Raw genomic sequence first — 18,055 nt, 5'->3', positions numbered from 1 at the left:
ATTTTTATTTTTACTCTCCCGAAAACTTTGACTTTTGTAGGTTTGATGTGAATTTGGCTTTTACCTGTTTTTATTGTACCATGATTCTAACTATAACAGTTTTTCAAATATTCAAAACTAAAGTTACGAAATCCCAGAAATTGTAATATTTTGAACTTTCGAAATTTTTAAAATATTTTTTTTCGTTATCTGATAAAAGAAAAGTTTTGATCAAAATTCATCCAAATCAAAAATGGTCGATTCCAACCATTGGCCCATTTGAAAGGATTGGCCCACTTGTAGATTTGTTATTTTTTTCACTTACCAATTGCAATGCAGTAAGATATTTTTTCCACCAGAGAAATTTTTGAACGCTTGGCCCCAAAGCGCTTAGCCCATAATAGCTGTACATAATGACATGTATGAATGAATTCGTGACGGATGGTATGATTGCTGCAAAGAATAATTAAGAAACGGTCAGTAGGTAATAGTAAGGCGACGCTTTAGGCATGATTAACATAATTATTATTTCGAGTTTAATAAAACAATGTAGTTGGCTAGTGAAAATATTACGTCTCTAGCTGAAAGACAAATCTTTGCGCTGATCTTACACGAAAAGTGTCAGCGCTTGAAGATGAGATTCTTGCCTCTCTGACCCAAAATCAAGGCACGGATCTGTCAGAACTGACAACACGTGGAAATACGTAAAGTTCTGGAGGGATTGCGGGAGTTTGTGGCTTTAGTACTGCAGCAAACGTACCTCAGACAACATTACTCTGGATGGGAAGCATTTGTCTCTACTACCTGTCTTTTTAACAGAACACTCGTAGGTTGCTCGCTGGGTATTTAATCGATCAAAAGATTGAGGACGGCGAGAAGTCGGACCTAGAAATGGGCGCGGGACCAAATATTCAATCTCGATCCCGCCCATGAACCAACGACTACAGATCACCTAATCAGCCATCGTTGTATTTGTAATCGATTTTCAGAAAAAAGTTNCCCGCCTACCCCAACATTAAATTTTTAGATCCCGAACCCGACCATCTCGACGTTTTTAACATTTATACCACCCCTTGGTGCCCGATACCTATCACTTAATAAAGTAACTGAATATTTTACTTTTGTCATACTGAAAGATCTGCGGGCGATCCGACGATCAGCAGGACAGTCGATAAAACATATTTGTTTTTGCTGTAAATAGAACCCACTGAACATTATTTTTATGATACTTAAGCCAAAATATTAAATTTGTCTAAAATTCTAGAGTGTTCTTACCCCTTAAGGCGTATTTTTCGAATTTTTGTAAGTTGAGAGTTTTATCGGAAGTGTCGGTAAAGAATTTTCTTCCCGCCCGGAAAATTTTTTAAAGACCTTCCACCCCGGCCGTTTTAACAGTAGTACCCTGGGTGCCATGGGTCCCGATACCCCACGCCCTTACCTAGACGGAACGCATGTGCGGGGAATATTTAGTGTTAGCCTGAAAGAGACTTCTGTTTTTTTGAGTCATCTACGGTCGATCCCTTAAGTAAGAGGAAATCGTCTACTAAGACAGAGAGTTTTCATTCGAGAAGTTGACAGTATTTTGGGCTCTTAGAGTTATAGAGACACAAAAGAACTACTGTGCCATAGTGTCATCTGATCTGTTACACCGAACATCTTAACTAACCATCGAGAGTATTCGCTTTCATTCGACAAGTTTGTAAATTTATCAGTAGATCACTAAACTGAACCTGATTAATGTTTTAACTTAAACATACATAGATGGCCAACTCAACTGGTCGATAGCGGTCAATCTATGCTTTTCGAAGGCGATGTCGGACAAACTATCCTAGCTCAGTTTTGTCAGATAAATTATGCTAATTCGCCTATTCCTAAGACGCGCCTACAAAAAATAGGGCTTAGTTAGCACAAACTTAGGAAAGGTCATCGAGTTAAGGTAGTCTTTCGCACGCCATTCAAGATAGGATAGATTGGCCGGTGTCATCCAGTTGTGATAAAGTAGCGCGGGGCCATCCGATATGTAATACTTACTCGATCCGGTGGGCACCCACTTTATAGCGATCCACCACAATGGAAACATAGTGCCATGATGATAGACGTGTAGAAAGGTTAACTGCTCCCGCTTTTTACGTAAAATGAAGAAAATCGTATCGGCAAATTCCAGCAATTTAGAGAAGTAAAACCACCAAACAGCAGCAGCAATCTATTTAAAGCAAAGCGACCAAAACAAGCAACTAAGTAAATCACAACACACAAAAGTAACTAAGTACATATTTATTTACCCGCAATTCTTCTTTCGTGTACAGCTCACGACTTGGCTGACACCAGAAATTATACTTCGAGCGTATGCCATTGAATAGAAGCTCCTTGCAGATGTGCGCATTCAGTAAAGCCATCAAAAAATTATAGAGCAACATCAAAGGTTTCATTTGAAAGGGTTTACGTCTGTAAAAGTTATAAAAGTGCGACAGTTTTGGTATTCACACAAATTTTACATAAGAGTATTTTGCAAAGAGTTTGAATGCAACACCTTTGCATCCATTTTGGCAGATAGCGCACCAGCAACAGATACAATGTCACAAGCGCCACTACATCGCCGTAAGACTCGACCAGCAGCCAATGTTGGGTGCGCTTGTCCGCTAGATGCGCGTAAGGAAAATTTGTAGAGTTGAGTTTGAAATATTCGTATTTGAAGAATGCCATTGCCATGTTTTTTAGTGGATTACGTTAATTTTTTAGTTGTTAGTTTGTAACGCCAGCGCATTTAACGTATACGTGTTTACACACCGATTTGCACTAAACATTTTCAAAAAAATTTAGTTGACTTATATTTATACTATGCGATTAAATGGTTATCTTCTTTTCATAGCTTTCCGTTCGAATTTAGTCATGCGTATTTGATTTGTTGAACGTTAACTTTGACCTACACATTGCTTCGATGTTAATTTCGAAATCTCCAAAACTCTTAGGCAACATTGGCAATAACCTTGACATGTAATTGCAACGGAAAAAAATTAAAGTTACAATAACAAGAAAAACCTTGTGGTGAACCAACTTCAAGTCCGACGATCAGCAATTAGGCGCAATGATGCGTATCCCGAAGAAAAGTTTTGGACTTGGTGAATGCTCTACAAGTGTTGTGGTGTACAGAGTGCCATTTAATTATTTTTGGATTAAATGGGTTTACTTGGAATGCATGCAAACACAATTTTTGTAGTGGGTTAGGGCGGGTCAATTTTTTTTTTGACTATGCGCATTTATCATAGGGCGATTCTATGTACGTGTAATTCTAAGCAAATTAGCCAAAGAAGCCATGGGTCTAAAATCAATTTGGAAATAGCGAAAACAAGTGTCGAAGAAAATGTGAAAATTTTCACTGTAGCGCCCTCTCGTGGTAGTTTTAAGAAAACGACGAATGCAGAAATGAATTCCTTATACCAAAAAACCCCTTTTTGCATGTTCTTATTAAAAATTTAAGCACTTCTTTACGAAAAGCACTTCTTTGCCCAAATTCATACTTTTCTGGCGGTAACTTTCTTTTTATCATAATAGACCCGGTAGTTGCCTAAATGATTTCGTCTGAATTCAATAAAGCACGCAAGTTGTTTCATTACAGTGCCAGCCAAGTGAAGTCGAGTACTGCTCTACCTAGACTTCCCATTGCAGAGGAGGTCTTCTTCTTCCCCTGCTTCCGCCAGCGGGTACCACGTTGAATGTGATGTGTGTCTATTCGATTTTCTGAGATAGATAAGCCGGTCTGTTAGGTCTTTTTGCAATATGTACCTTACATAACCTGAAAAAGTCGTTCATGTTATCAATATCACTGCAGATATGATATTAGTACCAGTCCTATTCTTTTGGGGCTTAAACGCCCTATTCAGAAGTCTACTGGACCTTTTACGAAGCTTTATAGGTTCAACGTTCCACCATGGGACTGCTTTCTCTTCCTGATTCTTCTTAGCGAATATACAGGATGAAAGAAACACAATTGGTCGAAATAATTTTTTCTATGGCGTTGAATTCCACCCGCAACTCTTCTGTCAACACGGATGCGCATATCAAAAGTTTCCATGACTTTTTGTCACAGTTAGGGCTGTATATCATTTATCACCCGTAGATTTCGTTCTTCAGCTCTGGAAACATCTTGAGTTTAGTGGTATAGACCAGGGATGGGCGAAATCAAGAAAATGAATAATTGAATAAAAAAAAAATAAGAATAAATTTTCATTCATCATTTCAAAAATTTTGAATGACGAATAAATTTTTATTCTTTATTCAAGCACTTTAGAATAATGAATAAATTTTTATTCTTTATTCAAACATTTTCGAATGATGAATAAATTTTTATTCNGACCATACTTTTCATGTAGCTCCAGAGAAAGAAGCCCAATGGTGTCAAATCGCCAGATCTTGGCGGCTACCTTACCTCTTTAGTTCGTGCGATAATGCGTCCTGGCCACCTCGTACGCAATTGGGCCATTGTTTCATGCACTTTATGGCGAGTGAAACCATTCTGTTGGAACCACATGTTGTCGAAGTCAATGTCATCTAATCGAGGTTACAAAAAGTTAGTTAACGTTCACCGTAACATGTCCTGTACGAAGACGCACGTTTTACACCGACCCAATTTATTCGAACTTCTGCACTAAATTCCTGATCCTTGACTCATGGGTTAGGTTAGTTTATCCTGGGCGTCCTCATTCAGCACTGTAACTTACTGTAATGTTACCTTAGAAGTGAAACCACTTTGTCGCTCTCATAAGTCGTACAAAGCCATAGATACTATCAAAGAACGTAGATTACAAGGAGGGACAACTCGTTATAATTGTAGCGAAAGCGCGCAACAGCGGCGTGCCTTCTCTTTTTCCCTAGTTTTTTGATTGGATGAAAAGAGAATGCACGACCCTGTTGCGCGCTTTCGCCACATTTATAACGAGTTGTCCATTCTTGTTATCTACGTTCTTTGATACTATCTGAATGCAGTTCAGCCAAACATTAAAAATAGTTGTGGAGCGAGCGTCGACGAGCTCTCGACAATGCTGCACATTGGCATAGGAAATTTTCTACGCTTTCGATTTCGTCCACATCACGGCAGCTACGACAGTAGTTTTGCTGCAAAACCATTCTATAGGCATGGGTTCCTATCAGGCAGTGACCGCTGAGGATTCCAATCACATGTCGGAGCAGTGGACGCTCCGAGCGGAGGAGATGGCGTGGTCTGCGTTTATCTAACTCAGGCCAAATATGCTTGGCTATATTGCCAGTGGGATCCGCAGTCCATCCAAAGCCAAAGCCTTTAGTACCAATTGTCTGAAGAAAAAAAACATTAACATATCACAAATAATTGCTGTCAAAGATCTGTATCGCCCATGAATAACCCAATAAAATCAGTTCGTTGACTGTAGGCTTTAAACCAAAACGCTCGATATTTAAAATCCACGGTAGTTTCCGGATGCAGAAAGATCGCGTTTTCAAGTGGATTGGTTGAACACACTTTCATTTTGATATGCATTAAAGTTGTTGCATGGCTTTCACCAGCCATCGGCTTTGGCAGTTTCTTTTAGCTGCGCAGTCATTATTATGTAACCGAATATCGCTTCCGTCGTCATCGATTGGGGCAAATGGGTCATCATTATCTACATGGTTTTCGTTAACACTACCAAAAGGCAGGTCAGACTCCAGTCTGATGCTGCAGACTACCATGTTTCGGGCCCCGACGAAGTTAATCAGCCTCATTCCGTTATCGGAAGTTGGTCGTAGAGGCTGAATTTTCCGACTGTTGGACCAAAAATTCCGCCTAGAAAGTTTTTTTTTTTAACGTAACGGGGGCCGCGCTCGTAGTCCACCAGTAACCACTCCATAGCGAGCCCACATGTAGCCCCATGTAGTACTAGTGAACAAACGCTGCTCTCTTCGGTTGCCCCTTAAACCGAATACGTCGGAGGGTCTTCACTGAAGAGAGTTGGTTACGTTACCGCATCTCGCACACGGGTTGCCCACGTTGCACATAGTGCGCGAACGGGCATGCGACTACGGTAACAGTATATCCAGGAAAACGACCATGCCCCATTAAGTAGTAAGCAGTTTCATTAACAGTTTTGAAGTGTAAACAGCTAGCGTCTCGAGACCTGTTTAGGGCTATTTTAGAACCATTTCGGGACTAGTGCGGGATCATTTAGGAACTAATTGACCATTTTGGGACTTGTTCTTAACCATCTCGAGACTAGTTCAGGAACATTTCGGAACTAGTTGGTGACTATTTTAGCACCATTTTGGTACCAGGTCGGGATCATTTTTCGGGACCGTTTCAAGACTTTTCGACATCTTCTCGGAACAAGGTAACGACTTTTTCAGAACCATTTCAGGACAAACTAGTCACGAAATAATCCTGAAATGGTCATGATCTATTACCGAAGTGGTTAAGTCGTGTGCTGGTTTCGAAAAAATGGACAAAATGAAATGAAATTTAATGTTTAATATCTAAGTTGACCTACGTATGTATGTAACTGAATCGCCTAACGAATTGGCAATTTTTTTTTTAAAGAAAAATTTCGATATTTTCAAAATTTTTGGGCTTATTTTAATTTTAATTATTTTTAATTAATTTTTTTTTTAATTCACATCATTTGGTTTTCGAAAAGTTCCTATGTAGATACATATTTACTCCAAACCATATCAGAAATTTATTTGCAATTAAATGCGCCGACATACATTAATTCCGCTAAATTAATTCTACGAAAAATCAGCAGTCAGTCAATCTTATATGTAAAAAATCAATTGCAAAGGTGCCAGTCCAAAGCAGTAAGCATGATAACAGGACCAACATGGAGCCAGTCAATCCCGATGCCACCGAGCTGTCATAGTAGTTTGCATAGATGCCAAAAGTTAACAGATTGTCTGCGGAAGCTTTTAAATCAATTGAAGTCTCGTAGGATTTGCTGAAAATTCAAAGTAAAAGCACAAATGTAAAAAGCATGACACTTAAATTCGACAGCGGAGAGCTCACCTTTTATCAGTAACCTCCCACGCTACCTGCGCTGGTTGTAGCGAGTAAAAGTTCAAGTTCAAAGTGCTCGGCATTAACAGCAAGCGTTCGGCCTTCTTAAAGCTACCCGCAATATTTAGGCGCTTGAAAGCGAACGCTGGCTGTATTGTTGTATTTGCAGAGAATAAAAGACCACAACTGGCAACGGTGTCATCGGTACAGGCGTACATTCCACAAATGGCTACAGTGCTGTATTGCTCCTTCTCGTAAGAGCGTTGACCAGTGAAGACGCCAAAGCGGTATTGATAAGCACCAGCCGCGCTGCCATTGCCATAAGAGCTTTGACTAGCTGTAGTCTCTGCTGTCAGCGTACAGCAGAGATCTTCGGCGCACTGCTGCAATGCGATCACAGACGAGGCGGTTAAGTTAAGCAGCTGTGAATGGAAATTGTCCAGTTGTGGATCACGCAGCAATCTTAAGCCGGTTAGGGGCGCTGTTGATGCAGCAGCGAATTGCCTCGTATTCACAGCTTCAAGGCGACTACTTGTTTGCTCGTTTTTGGGCACTTTTGCTACCAGGAGTTGGCGCACACCCACATTGCCGACCATTGTTGCTGTCAAGCTGCCACTACTACCCGCATAAATGCCAGAGCCTGTAGCACCAGAGAGCGGATAACTAGAGCCAGCAGCAAGTACCGTTACATTGTTGCCCCAAGCCCAGGATTGTTGCAGCTGCACGGCTAAGGGAATACAAAAAAAAAGACAAATTAGTAACTGAGCTAGTACGTCAGCTGAAACTCAAGTGCTCACCGGTTAGAAAAGGCGTCTCGGAGATGAAACTCGCGGTGAATATGACATTCTTAATGCCATACTTAACCACCAGCTCCTCGGCTGGCGTGTAGAAGAGTAAATCGAAGCAGATGAATTGCGCAAATCGCACACCGAAATCCGTATCGAATATGGCATACTCTGGCTGATAAGTGGTATTTTTTCGCTCCACATAGATATTCACCTTGCGATAGCGTGATATGACACGCCCCTCGCGATCGAACACCACATTCGTGTTGTAAATGTTGAGTCCATTTGTGGCGCATGGTCGCGGATCGAATGCTGCATTGTCAGCGCAATTCTCCTTTTCCGTTAAATTGATAACCAAATATTTACGGTTCGTTCGCGCTGCACAGGATAGCTCCACCAAGAAGTCTTCATAGCGACTACTCTGGTTGGCCAGCAGACATGGTATTACAGCGTCTTCTGCCGCTGGCACATAGGTGGGCTGGAAATCATTGTTCAGTGTGCCCTCGGGAAAGACAACAATGTCCGTTTCGAGCGCCTCAGGTGATGCGAGTATTTCTTTGTATGCAGCTGTATGATTGGCAATTAGCTGAGCTGTCGTTAGCCCGATAAAATCGGGACGAAATTCCACCACTCCAGCAACAAAGTATGGATCATTGATGTCTGAGGTCTATAAAATGATAAATTCAAATTTCGATTAAAAACTATTTAAGTATTTGGTAATCTTATCTTTATAACTTGCGCACTAGCGCAGTTAGGCAGATAAATAAGTTATAAGTTTATTGTTGCCATGATGAGTATGTATGTACATATGTATATAGTTTACCAGACCAACAGTTGCTTGCAGCGTGATGCCAAGCAAAACGTAGACAAAAATATTAACCAAGCGTTGAAGCATCTTAACTTGAAAGTGGGCACTTGTTTTAGCGCAACTCCGATGTCAATCAGTGAGCGACTAATCCCACAATACTAACTTTCGAAAATCGCAAAAAGTTTAGTTGCTTTGGTCAGCTGCTTAAATTTGCATATCACACCATTTGAATAAGCTTTGTTGGTTTCTCTCTTCTACAATCTCTTTGATGCCTCTCTTTGCTGCTGTAAATGAAGCGCGATAATGTTTGATTTGATAATTATTAGCAACTTAATCTCTTACTCGAAACGTTAACCCGTAATAGCTTACTGGTTCGCTATGAATCAGCTGGCAGAAATTTATAATTGTTAAACGAAGTTTTATTTGTATTTCCCGATACATATGCAAAATTTTTTTTGATCTAAAAGCCTAAACAAAGCCCTGGAGCTGGATTCTATAACTGTGTGTGTTTTCAAGTGTATACTGAAAACTGTATGCACTTTCTAATTTTGTAATTCAGCAAATGTCAGAATGAGTTGTAACTGTCAAAATTGTGTACACTTCTCTTCCGAAAAACTCGCAACGCTGAGTTTTTGGTTTTGAGTTTTGCAAACTGCATTTTCTCACAGTTACAGAATCCAGCCCCTGGTTCTTGGCGCTGATCTAAATAAAAAAAAAAATTACAACTATATTTTCAAATCAGGGCATCAACCTCGAGAAAACTAAATTTTGTGTAAATTATATAGTTACTTAAAACATATATATATATTTGAAACATTTTCTCGCAATAGTTGTGTGTCTAGAAGTTAAAGATTTTTTGCTATAACTGTAGCTTTCCCTCGTAAAATATTTAAATCTGGATATCCTAAGACTCTCCTAAAATCAGCTTAGTAATTTTTGTGGAGAAGTATGTATTTTACTATTAAATTTTTTAGCCAAAAAAATTAGGCTTGTAAGGGTTAAGACGATGGCATATTTGATTAGGAAATTACTTTATGAGTATGTACTAAGCTTTGTAGTTGTCAGCACTCTAAATCAGTGGCATAGATAGGAGGAGGGGTTAAGAAGAAATGCTTTATTTCTTAATTATATGTACGTAGGTGGGTGCCAACCTCTTTCAAAAACTAACAGGGCAATTCTGGATAAGATAGTAAAAAGTCTTTCGTATGACAAATGAAAGACAGATGGTCTTTCTAATTGGTTGGTTTTTCTAACTTAATTTTCTTTTATTAATTAGTTTTTATTATTTTAAAAAGAAAAATTGTATATACATATATATTTCTAATATAATTTAATTTTTAAAAGACGTATTGCTAAAAGGTGAACGGCATAACGCTAATACCCCCTCGATAGCAGATCTTTCAATTAGTCTTTCGAAAGACAATAAAGAACTTTCAAAATAGTTGCCAGAATTGACTAAGACAATTGTCGAAAGACTTTTGAAATACGCGGACGTGTAAATATTTATACAAGGATCTACTAGTTCAGCCTAGGCTTACCTGGTTTCTCCTACCTGGTCCGATCTAGATCTAGATAGAACTAGTTGAGCTTAGTCAAACACAGCAGGAAACATAACAGAGAATCTAATCTACAATATGTTTTTACAGAGCAGTGGGCACTTTAATATAAAAATATCAAGTGTGGGTCTAAAAATTCGACTACAATAAAAAAAGTGCGAAATTAGATAAGTATACCAGAAGGTGAATCCAATGAAGCTGAAATATTTGTGGAAGACAATGAGAAAGAAAGTGAGGAAAGTGGACGATCTGAAATTCTAAGCATGTTCTACGTGGTTGTACTGTCAGATGATGAGGAAGAATAAAACATCACTGACGATTCATCCACACTTAAATGAAATATTTCATCTTAAAACTGAAATTTAAAAAACATTTTTTCGGTCAGGGGCATTCAAACACTTTAATATGTACATATAATAGAGTGGTAAGAGAAATCCGAGATAGGGTTAGGGCACCTTCCAAAATTTTTCCTCTTGCCGATAGAGGTGATGGCTCCAAACTTTACGTTTCTAAGCGTAAATTTAGAGGATGCTCACGAAATGTTTATATTTTACTAAGGAAGTATGTATATTGTGCATATATTTACCTAGTAATTGGTTAAGCAACGTAAGAATATTTCAAATTTAAATTAAATTAGTTGTCATGGCAACAGAGGCTTTTTATAAAATCATCAATATTATTATCGGTTTCAAAGGGCATCAGTAGCACATTTCAAGGTCATTGAGCAACCTGTATTGGTTTCAGTAGAAAATTGAAAGTTGGTATAGATATTACAAATACCAAAAGTAAAAAACTAAGGGGGGTGCCAGGCTTTCTACGATGACATTTTTTTTTTCCGCCAAACAAAATTTGAACCACTCCAATTATAATGAGAAAAAAAAAAATTGAAAAATAAAGAAAAAAAAACACCAAATAGTAAAATTGAAGTGTAAAATCGTACTGTCACCTCTCCGTTGTAGGCTTCAGGAACTAAATTTTTGTGGGCTAACTACAGGCGGTGTTTTTATGTGTATCCGCCATTTTGAATTTTTGAAATCTAACCTTAGATTTGTGATCAGTGACCCCAAAAATCACCGGGGTAGCAAGTGTTAAGCCACTTTTGGTGGTATACTGGCCCATGGTGCCCTGTCGGAAAAACCAACATCCAAAAAAAAAAGAAGTAATTTTTAAGGTTTATTTCAACACGTTTTATTTTGTAAAATTATGTTAATAGCACTTTAAATGTTTATCTTCCAACAAAGTTTATGAAGTTTTTTCATGCACGTAGTATATATGTACATATGTAGGTATGTTTGTAGCTGCTTTGCATTTTATATAACTTTGTTTGTGGCTCGTAAATCAATGATGCGGTTAAAGTATTTTTATGCTTGAAAAGCTATCGGGGCGCTATGTAGAATACCCAAAAAAAAAAATGAAGAAAATGCAAAGCAAATAAAAAGTAAAAAAAACCGACGTCTCGAATAAAAGAGGCAACACCGTTGAGTAACTCGACTCCTGCAGGATAATTTGGCAAACGTAGCAGGTAGTTAAAAGTGCAAACAAAGTGCCAGTAAGTGCGCAGGATGATACATATATGCAAGATCATTTGGGATTTCCGCGGCCACACGATAGGGTTGCCGCCGAAAATATGCGAATAAAAAGTGAAGCGGTTATTCGTTAACTTGTTTGCAAGTAAATTAATCGAAACTAGTTGCTGAAAGTAAAGCGAAAAGAAGTTGCCGAAAGTATACTTACAGATTTTTTAACTTCCAAAGCACTTTTTAAATCATTAAATAGTAGCTAGCTACTATTTAGCGCATCCCTACACTCGCACACTCGTCTATTGGACAAATATTGTATCTATTCTAACCATTTTACAATATTTCCTCACTGCAATTTTACTGTTAGTTGGCATCTGCGCGTGCAAGTGCAAGGCTTCAACGTTTGCCAAAAGCAATCATGAAACACCATACAAAATTGCTACATTTTTAGGTAGTATTTACTTTTGCAGCCAACACACAGCTGCGCGTCTGCTATGTAGTCGCAATAAATATACANAANAAAAAAAAAAAATCGGCTAAGGAAAAGATGTAAACGTTGAGGCTATACCACTGCTGTTGGTACGTACACACTTTTTTCCTATGTATGTACAAATATATTTTTTTCTGCATGTACATAAGTACTGGAGGTAAGAAAGGAAGCGCGAAAGTGCCTTTGGAAAATTAGAAAAATATTTGCCAATTTGGCAAAGCTGTCAGACGCGAAATTTGTGTAATAAGAAAAAAATTATGTACAAAAAAAAAAAAAAATGTCTTGGAAATGTTAAAAACCGGAATGATGGGAGGTGTAATTGAAATACGAGTACCTTGAAATTGCGATAAAATATCATTTGAGCTGTAGTTGAACAAATTTGAGTGCTTCTATGTGGCAAAGGAGCTGCATTCCTTTTAAAACGGTACAATTATTATTTGATGTTTTCGATGAAAGAGAGAGAGAGCGAGAGAAAGTGGATATTTTCCAACCTATTTAAATTATTTAATAATTTTTTTTTTCGCTAGCTTTCCGAGCACATCTGCATGTTGTACAGCTGATATTATTATTATACTTGCATTTTATTATACTATATAACTGCATACCCAACAATTTTCTTGCAACTAAAAAAAAATTTTAACTTTGGTGAAAATTACATGTTTCCTAAAAACACGAAAATCCAAATCTATAAAATTATTTTAAAAACAAAGTGATTTCAGGAAAAAATCAACATTAAAACATCAATATCATAGATTTATAATTAGCCAGCCTTTTAACACTTTCCGCGTTCTGAAAGCCTAATTTTTTTTTAATTTTTTTTGATAGCACTATCATCGCTTTTCAAGTCAGCAAGCATGTGGAGGTTTGATTTCCCATCATAACACTTCTCCATAGTGGTTAGGTCCTGGTGGAACCATTCGCCATGTTCTTCGCTAGTGTTTTTTTTCAACATTTTTTTTTTAATTTTTCACCATCCAACTGACGAATTGGATTTTCATTAATATTGTCTCTTCGGAAAAATTGCGTCCAAATTATATTTTTAAATATTTTTTGAAATTTGCAATTTTTGTCATTTGAAGTGTCGAATTCAATAGTTTTTTTTTCCCAAAAGCTGGACGTGTTAGAAAGATTTTTTTTGGGATAAAAGACGACAAAATCAAAATTTTGTTGAATCGTGTTATTTTTAAAATATTTAAAATTTTGTTTGGATTTTTTTTTTTCGTTTTGGGGGAACTCTACATGTGTTTTCAACTAATTCTTATGTAACATTTATTAACTGGAACAGGATAATCGATTATCCTAAAAATTGCTGTCTTTTCTGCACTAAAAAATTTTATACGAAATGGAAATTCAAAAATCGGGATCAACTGGTCTCTTCCAAATTTTATGATTTTCACTAAAAAAATTTAATCAAATTGAGCGAAAAATGAAGACTCCAGTGAAATATGAACCGTAAATCTTAGTTTTGTACCACTGTGTGTGTTGTCTCCGCTGAGGTTCCAAAGATTATTCAAAGCACCCGAAGCTTCTTATTAACATGTGAAACGCCGGATATTTCTAGACATACAGAAACTCGTATTAATCAGTAAAGGTTAATATCATTTATTTACCGTCCTGTGTGCTTGTTAGACACATCAGCCATCTCTTACAGAGGATACTGAAACGCAATTCTATGCCACACAACGCTGAAGCCGATCCACTTCCTAGAAGGCGGCTTTATAAACTTACGGACGATATCCAGTCTTGTAAGATGTTGACGTTGACACGATCCTATCTTATCTACGTAGAGCACAATAACTAGATCCGATGCTGTTGGTAGATCATACTATCCACGACGTTCACCCAGAGGCAATTGCCACCTTTACCAACTAGCCACCACGTAAATATCGCATCGTGGCCAAAGAACGTCGGCTGCTTCGCGAGGTCCACGTATTTCTTGCATAAGCAAGGTCTGAATACTGTTGTGCTGTTTTAACTCCTACCTATACCGACATATCGAACAAAGGCGCGGCTTGTGAAGGTACCTCAGACGACACCAATTACCTCTTTATTTGGCCGTCTAAGTCCACTCAGCTAACCTACATCTCACTTTGGTCTGATCTTGTCGAAAGATCAGGTTTTTTTGGGCCTACCATTGCTTGAGCTTGACGACATCGATTAGTAGACAAGCCGATTTAGGTAGGGCTTAGTAGTGCCGTTACACTAATAACAAGAATGACAACCTCATCACGCAACAGAAACTGCTAATGACGGTGGACGATCGGACCAGCAGCATAACTTTACGGCTCGGTACTCGTAAATCAGCCATCGGAGATATTAAATCCATTCTAAGCAGCGTAGCGGCAGACCAATGAGTATGTGACTCCTTCAAATGGCTAGGCTGAAAATCTCCATACAAACATGGCATGACGCGATGAAGGTTGCCAAGAGTGAGTAGATTAATAAGCTGAAATTGAGGGACTTACGCACTGCCAAAAGAAGCTGATGATATCAACAACACTCTCTCTACCACTCTATTGGAGCTGAAATAATTGTGAAACGAATGCAAGTCAAACAGAAAAAGGAATCAAGCTACATTCACATACACAGGTGCAAAAACAGAGGAATAGAGAAACAAGCGGCAGGGTTCGGTTAGACTGATACCAACTTTGGAGTGGGTGGGCGAAGTTAACTATGCGTGTACTATACCACGCACCTTTTATCAGGTCAAAGAAACTTGAGGAAATATTTGCAAAATGGGTAAAATAGTGCATCCAAAATGCATTCAAGATTCAAGCAAACGATTTACTTATTTTATAGTTACAAACCAAACTCATTACCGATTTACATACATATATATATATATATACCACAAAAGCACACCCGACCATTTGCTCTCAACACTCACTCGATAAATAACCATATCAAAATAGAGTCGAATAAGTATGAAAACTCAATTAAAATACATACAAACATACATTAAAAACATAAAATGTTAAAAGGACCCAGATCATACCAGTTTTAATTTCATAAATTAAATAGAATTTTAGTATTTAAATATTAATGCTTTCACTCGGAAATTAAATAAATATTCCTAAAGAAACAAAAAAGCTAAAAAAGCGTAGGTCAAAAGTAAAATGGCCTAAATTGCCAGAGATATAATTGAAAATGTAAAGCGCGCCTAAGCTGACTGGACTTACGCATAAATACTCTTAAGGGATGAGAAAAAGTAATGAAATTGGGATTAAAATTTAACGAACATTTGTGCACTAAAATTATCTAACCTTCCAAAAACAAAGGAAATGGGAAAAAAGTAAGCACTTATGTACGAATTTCTAGAAAAGTCAAAGGTTAAGCAATAAATCCTTGCACTTACATAAGTAAATAAATACATATTTATGCAAATATATTTTGTGGGTTTTATATTTATGCTTGTATGTGATATTAAAATTCAGGCACAATTCGCAAAGTTAATGTTTCCCTTTTTTGTTTATTTTTTCACACAAGTAGTATAATTATGTCCGACCAAAATAAATCGTAAATCACTAAATAAGAAAATACACAGTAAAAAGTCTATCTCTAAAATTGTACATTTATAATGAAAAATCATTTTATTAAATAACATAACTTTGGGTCGTAGATTATGAAGCTGTATACGAGTTTTGTAGATCAGGTAATTTTCCAAAGATATTTTCACTTTAATTTGCATCCTGAAAGAAAAAACTTCAAAATTTAATAGGAAGAAAATTAAAACTTAAAAAATCCTCTGGATTTCTGGTATGAAATATGAGCAGAAAACAAGTTACTCATACGCCATGTAGGAAATATTCAATTCATCACCTTTTTCATCCATTTTCTTTGTTAGAAGCTTGAATTTTTTTGTAAAAGAACAGACTTTCATAAAAATGAAAAAAGTGGTAAAAAATCTTTTTTTTTTAAATTTCTTCCTACAAATTCGTTTATTTATGGTCAGCCTGCCAAGGGTGCTCTCATACGTAGGGAATTAAACATGTGGATACCAAATGACTTCATACAGGCGGCGATTAATTGAATCTAAGTAGACTTAGAAGCCAGTATTATGCTATATTACGCTGGTTTGGAATACAAGGATACGTAGTAGAGCTCGGGCAATTCGGTTAATCGATTAACCGAATTATTCGAATCTGACTGAAGTCGACTACTGTTAATCGGTTAGCAATATTCGAGTAGTCGAAAGCTGCCGATTATTCGGATAACCGTTCACTTTAGATTATTCGGTTAACCGTTCATTTTCGGTTAAGCGAATATTTTAAGTTCGAGTTTTTTTTTGCATTTACAGATACATATACATATATGAAAAGTCTTGTTACATTCGTAGTACATATATAAGATGGCATGTGCAAAATTAAGGCAAACTTTTTTTGCAAGAATGTGCGCTAATTATTGAAATGTTATTGCGAAATATTTTAGAGACAATGGCTAAAGCAATACCTACCTCTCATTTTCGCGATTTTTGTTATGGATTTTTGTTAAATGGTTGTTCAGTGAGGATGTGGAGGAGGTGTAGCACAAAACTGCACCACATATGGAACTTTACGAGCCCTAATACGTAGATAGTTTCCTATAACAGAAGAATGGAAGGAAGGGCATACCAGTGGAAGTTGATAAATAGTGTATCCATCGATAATGATAGTTCGTAGATGAATCAGGGGAACGGCTTCGCTTTCTACTCGGAGGACCTGCAGCTCAGTCAGTATTTTCGTGTACCACACGACTTCAATATCCATGATGGGATTTATACTTTAGAGAAAACATCTAGTCTTCCATTAAATATCTCAGTACCAGGCGGGAAAGTCAATATCTTCGTCGATATCCAAGCGACTTTGAAAATAATCAGGGGTTATTGAGAAATTTTGCCATCACTGGGCAATCTCTACGTCCCTCTTTGCTGGGCTCTCTGACATTACACTATACTGAAAAGCGAACGAAACGGATGATGATATGGTCCTCTATAGCTCCGAGATACTAATGAACGAGGTAAAAAATACATCATAGAGAACTAGCGTTTAGTAAGCATATTAGGAAAATAGATGTGTAAATTATAGGCATAACAAAGCACCTATGAACTAAAAGAGATGATTGCGGGGCCTCAAGGTCATTATGGCCGCGGCTAAATAGGAAGACGGAAGACCTTCTGCAACTCCTCAGATCTGCAGTAAGAGCTTTTACCAGCATCGCTTTCTATTTTTTCTTTTAATGCTTTCAAGATACTTTCTGTTCTCTTTGTAGAAGGAACTCCATTTAAAATTGTGCCATTTCCTGGTACTAACTCCAGCGGGCACTAACAATGGGCAATTATGTTTATGAGCGGAAGTATAGAACTTTCTATATGTGGGACAAACTCTTAACTAGTCGATAATCTAGAGAACGGTCCAGAAGAAAGAAAAAGAAAAGATCCGAACATGTACGATAAGCTACTAGTCACTATTTAAAACTAAAAATTGCCACTGTGGATCGCAACCAAGAAGCGAATAATCTGTAAATAAAACTTATACCACACGGAGTCTAATGCGGATGTACTCTCTTTAGAGGCTAATTGGAAATTATCTGCAGGGATATCGAAAGAGACATCCTATTCTTATGAACACATATATATGTATGTACAGATGGTCAAACATTTCCAGCTAACCAATTTAGTACACATCACGTATCTGTAGTTAATTTATTTATTTATTGTTCGATATGACCACTCAAAGGAACAAAAGAACAAATACCTTCAAACAGCGACACAACAAACAAAAAAATTAGGCAAGCAAGCACATAAATATGCAAGAGTATTTGTGCAAACAAAGGCGCTGGGTGTGCGTCTGGCGTCCGGCGCGCTTCTTTTACATATACATACATACATACATACAGCAACAGCCGTGTGCGGACGTGTTTTCATTTGAGCTCTGTGTCTTTC

At 37.5% G+C, this 18,055-nt stretch overlaps 2 protein-coding genes across 3 annotated transcripts; both read right to left on the bottom strand.

Annotated features, from left to right (window-relative positions):
• Nucleotides 1-304: 304 nt before the first annotated feature.
• LOC108377384 (elongation of very long chain fatty acids protein 4-like) lies at nucleotides 305-2,688 on the bottom strand (the record flags this gene model as incomplete). The annotated part of the gene is made up of 4 exons (XM_017633639.1): nucleotides 2,510-2,688; nucleotides 2,262-2,424; nucleotides 2,011-2,182; nucleotides 305-432 (listed from the first exon to the last, which is right to left on the bottom strand). Coding segments are annotated over exons 1-4 (642 nt in total), but the record flags the coding sequence as incomplete, so codon positions are not given.
• Nucleotides 2,689-6,553: 3,865 nt separating this feature from the next.
• LOC108377385 (vanin-like protein 3) lies at nucleotides 6,554-8,740 on the bottom strand. Of its 2 annotated transcripts, none has more exons than XM_017633640.1 (4): nucleotides 8,585-8,740; nucleotides 7,774-8,428; nucleotides 6,986-7,703; nucleotides 6,554-6,917 (listed from the first exon to the last, which is right to left on the bottom strand). In XM_017633640.1, the coding sequence occupies exons 1-4, from the start codon at nucleotides 8,654-8,656 to the stop codon at nucleotides 6,722-6,724; spliced, it is 1,641 nt and encodes a 546-aa protein (XP_017489129.1). In that variant the 5' UTR covers nucleotides 8,657-8,740; the 3' UTR covers nucleotides 6,554-6,721. The 2 variants fall into 2 exon arrangements, with proteins under 2 accessions (XP_017489129.1, XP_017489131.1); XM_017633642.1 differs by having other exon boundaries at nucleotides 8,594-8,740.
• Between the last annotated feature and the right edge of the window lie 9,315 nt (nucleotides 8,741-18,055).

Source organism: Rhagoletis zephyria, unplaced genomic scaffold (assembly GCF_001687245.7).
Source record: "Rhagoletis zephyria isolate East Lansing unplaced genomic scaffold, Rhagoletis_zephyria_1.1 Rzeph_scaffold_12006, whole genome shotgun sequence".
Taxonomy (NCBI): domain Eukaryota; kingdom Metazoa; phylum Arthropoda; class Insecta; order Diptera; family Tephritidae; genus Rhagoletis; species Rhagoletis zephyria.
This window is presented reverse-complemented; position numbering and strand designations above follow the sequence as displayed.

Bases quoted from the DNA above. Each gene is read 5' to 3' on its own strand.
- LOC108377385 (XM_017633640.1), bottom strand. From the start codon at position 8,656: ATGCTTCAACGCTTGGTTAATATTTTTGTCTACGTTTTGCTTGGCATC. The intron at 8,429-8,584 runs GTAAACTATATA...ATCATTTTATAG, and splicing joins TGCAAGCAACTGTTGGTCTG to ACCTCAGACATCAATGATCC. The intron at 7,704-7,773 runs GTGAGCACTTGA...GTATTCCCTTAG, and splicing joins CGAGACGCCTTTTCTAACCG to CCGTGCAGCTGCAACAATCC.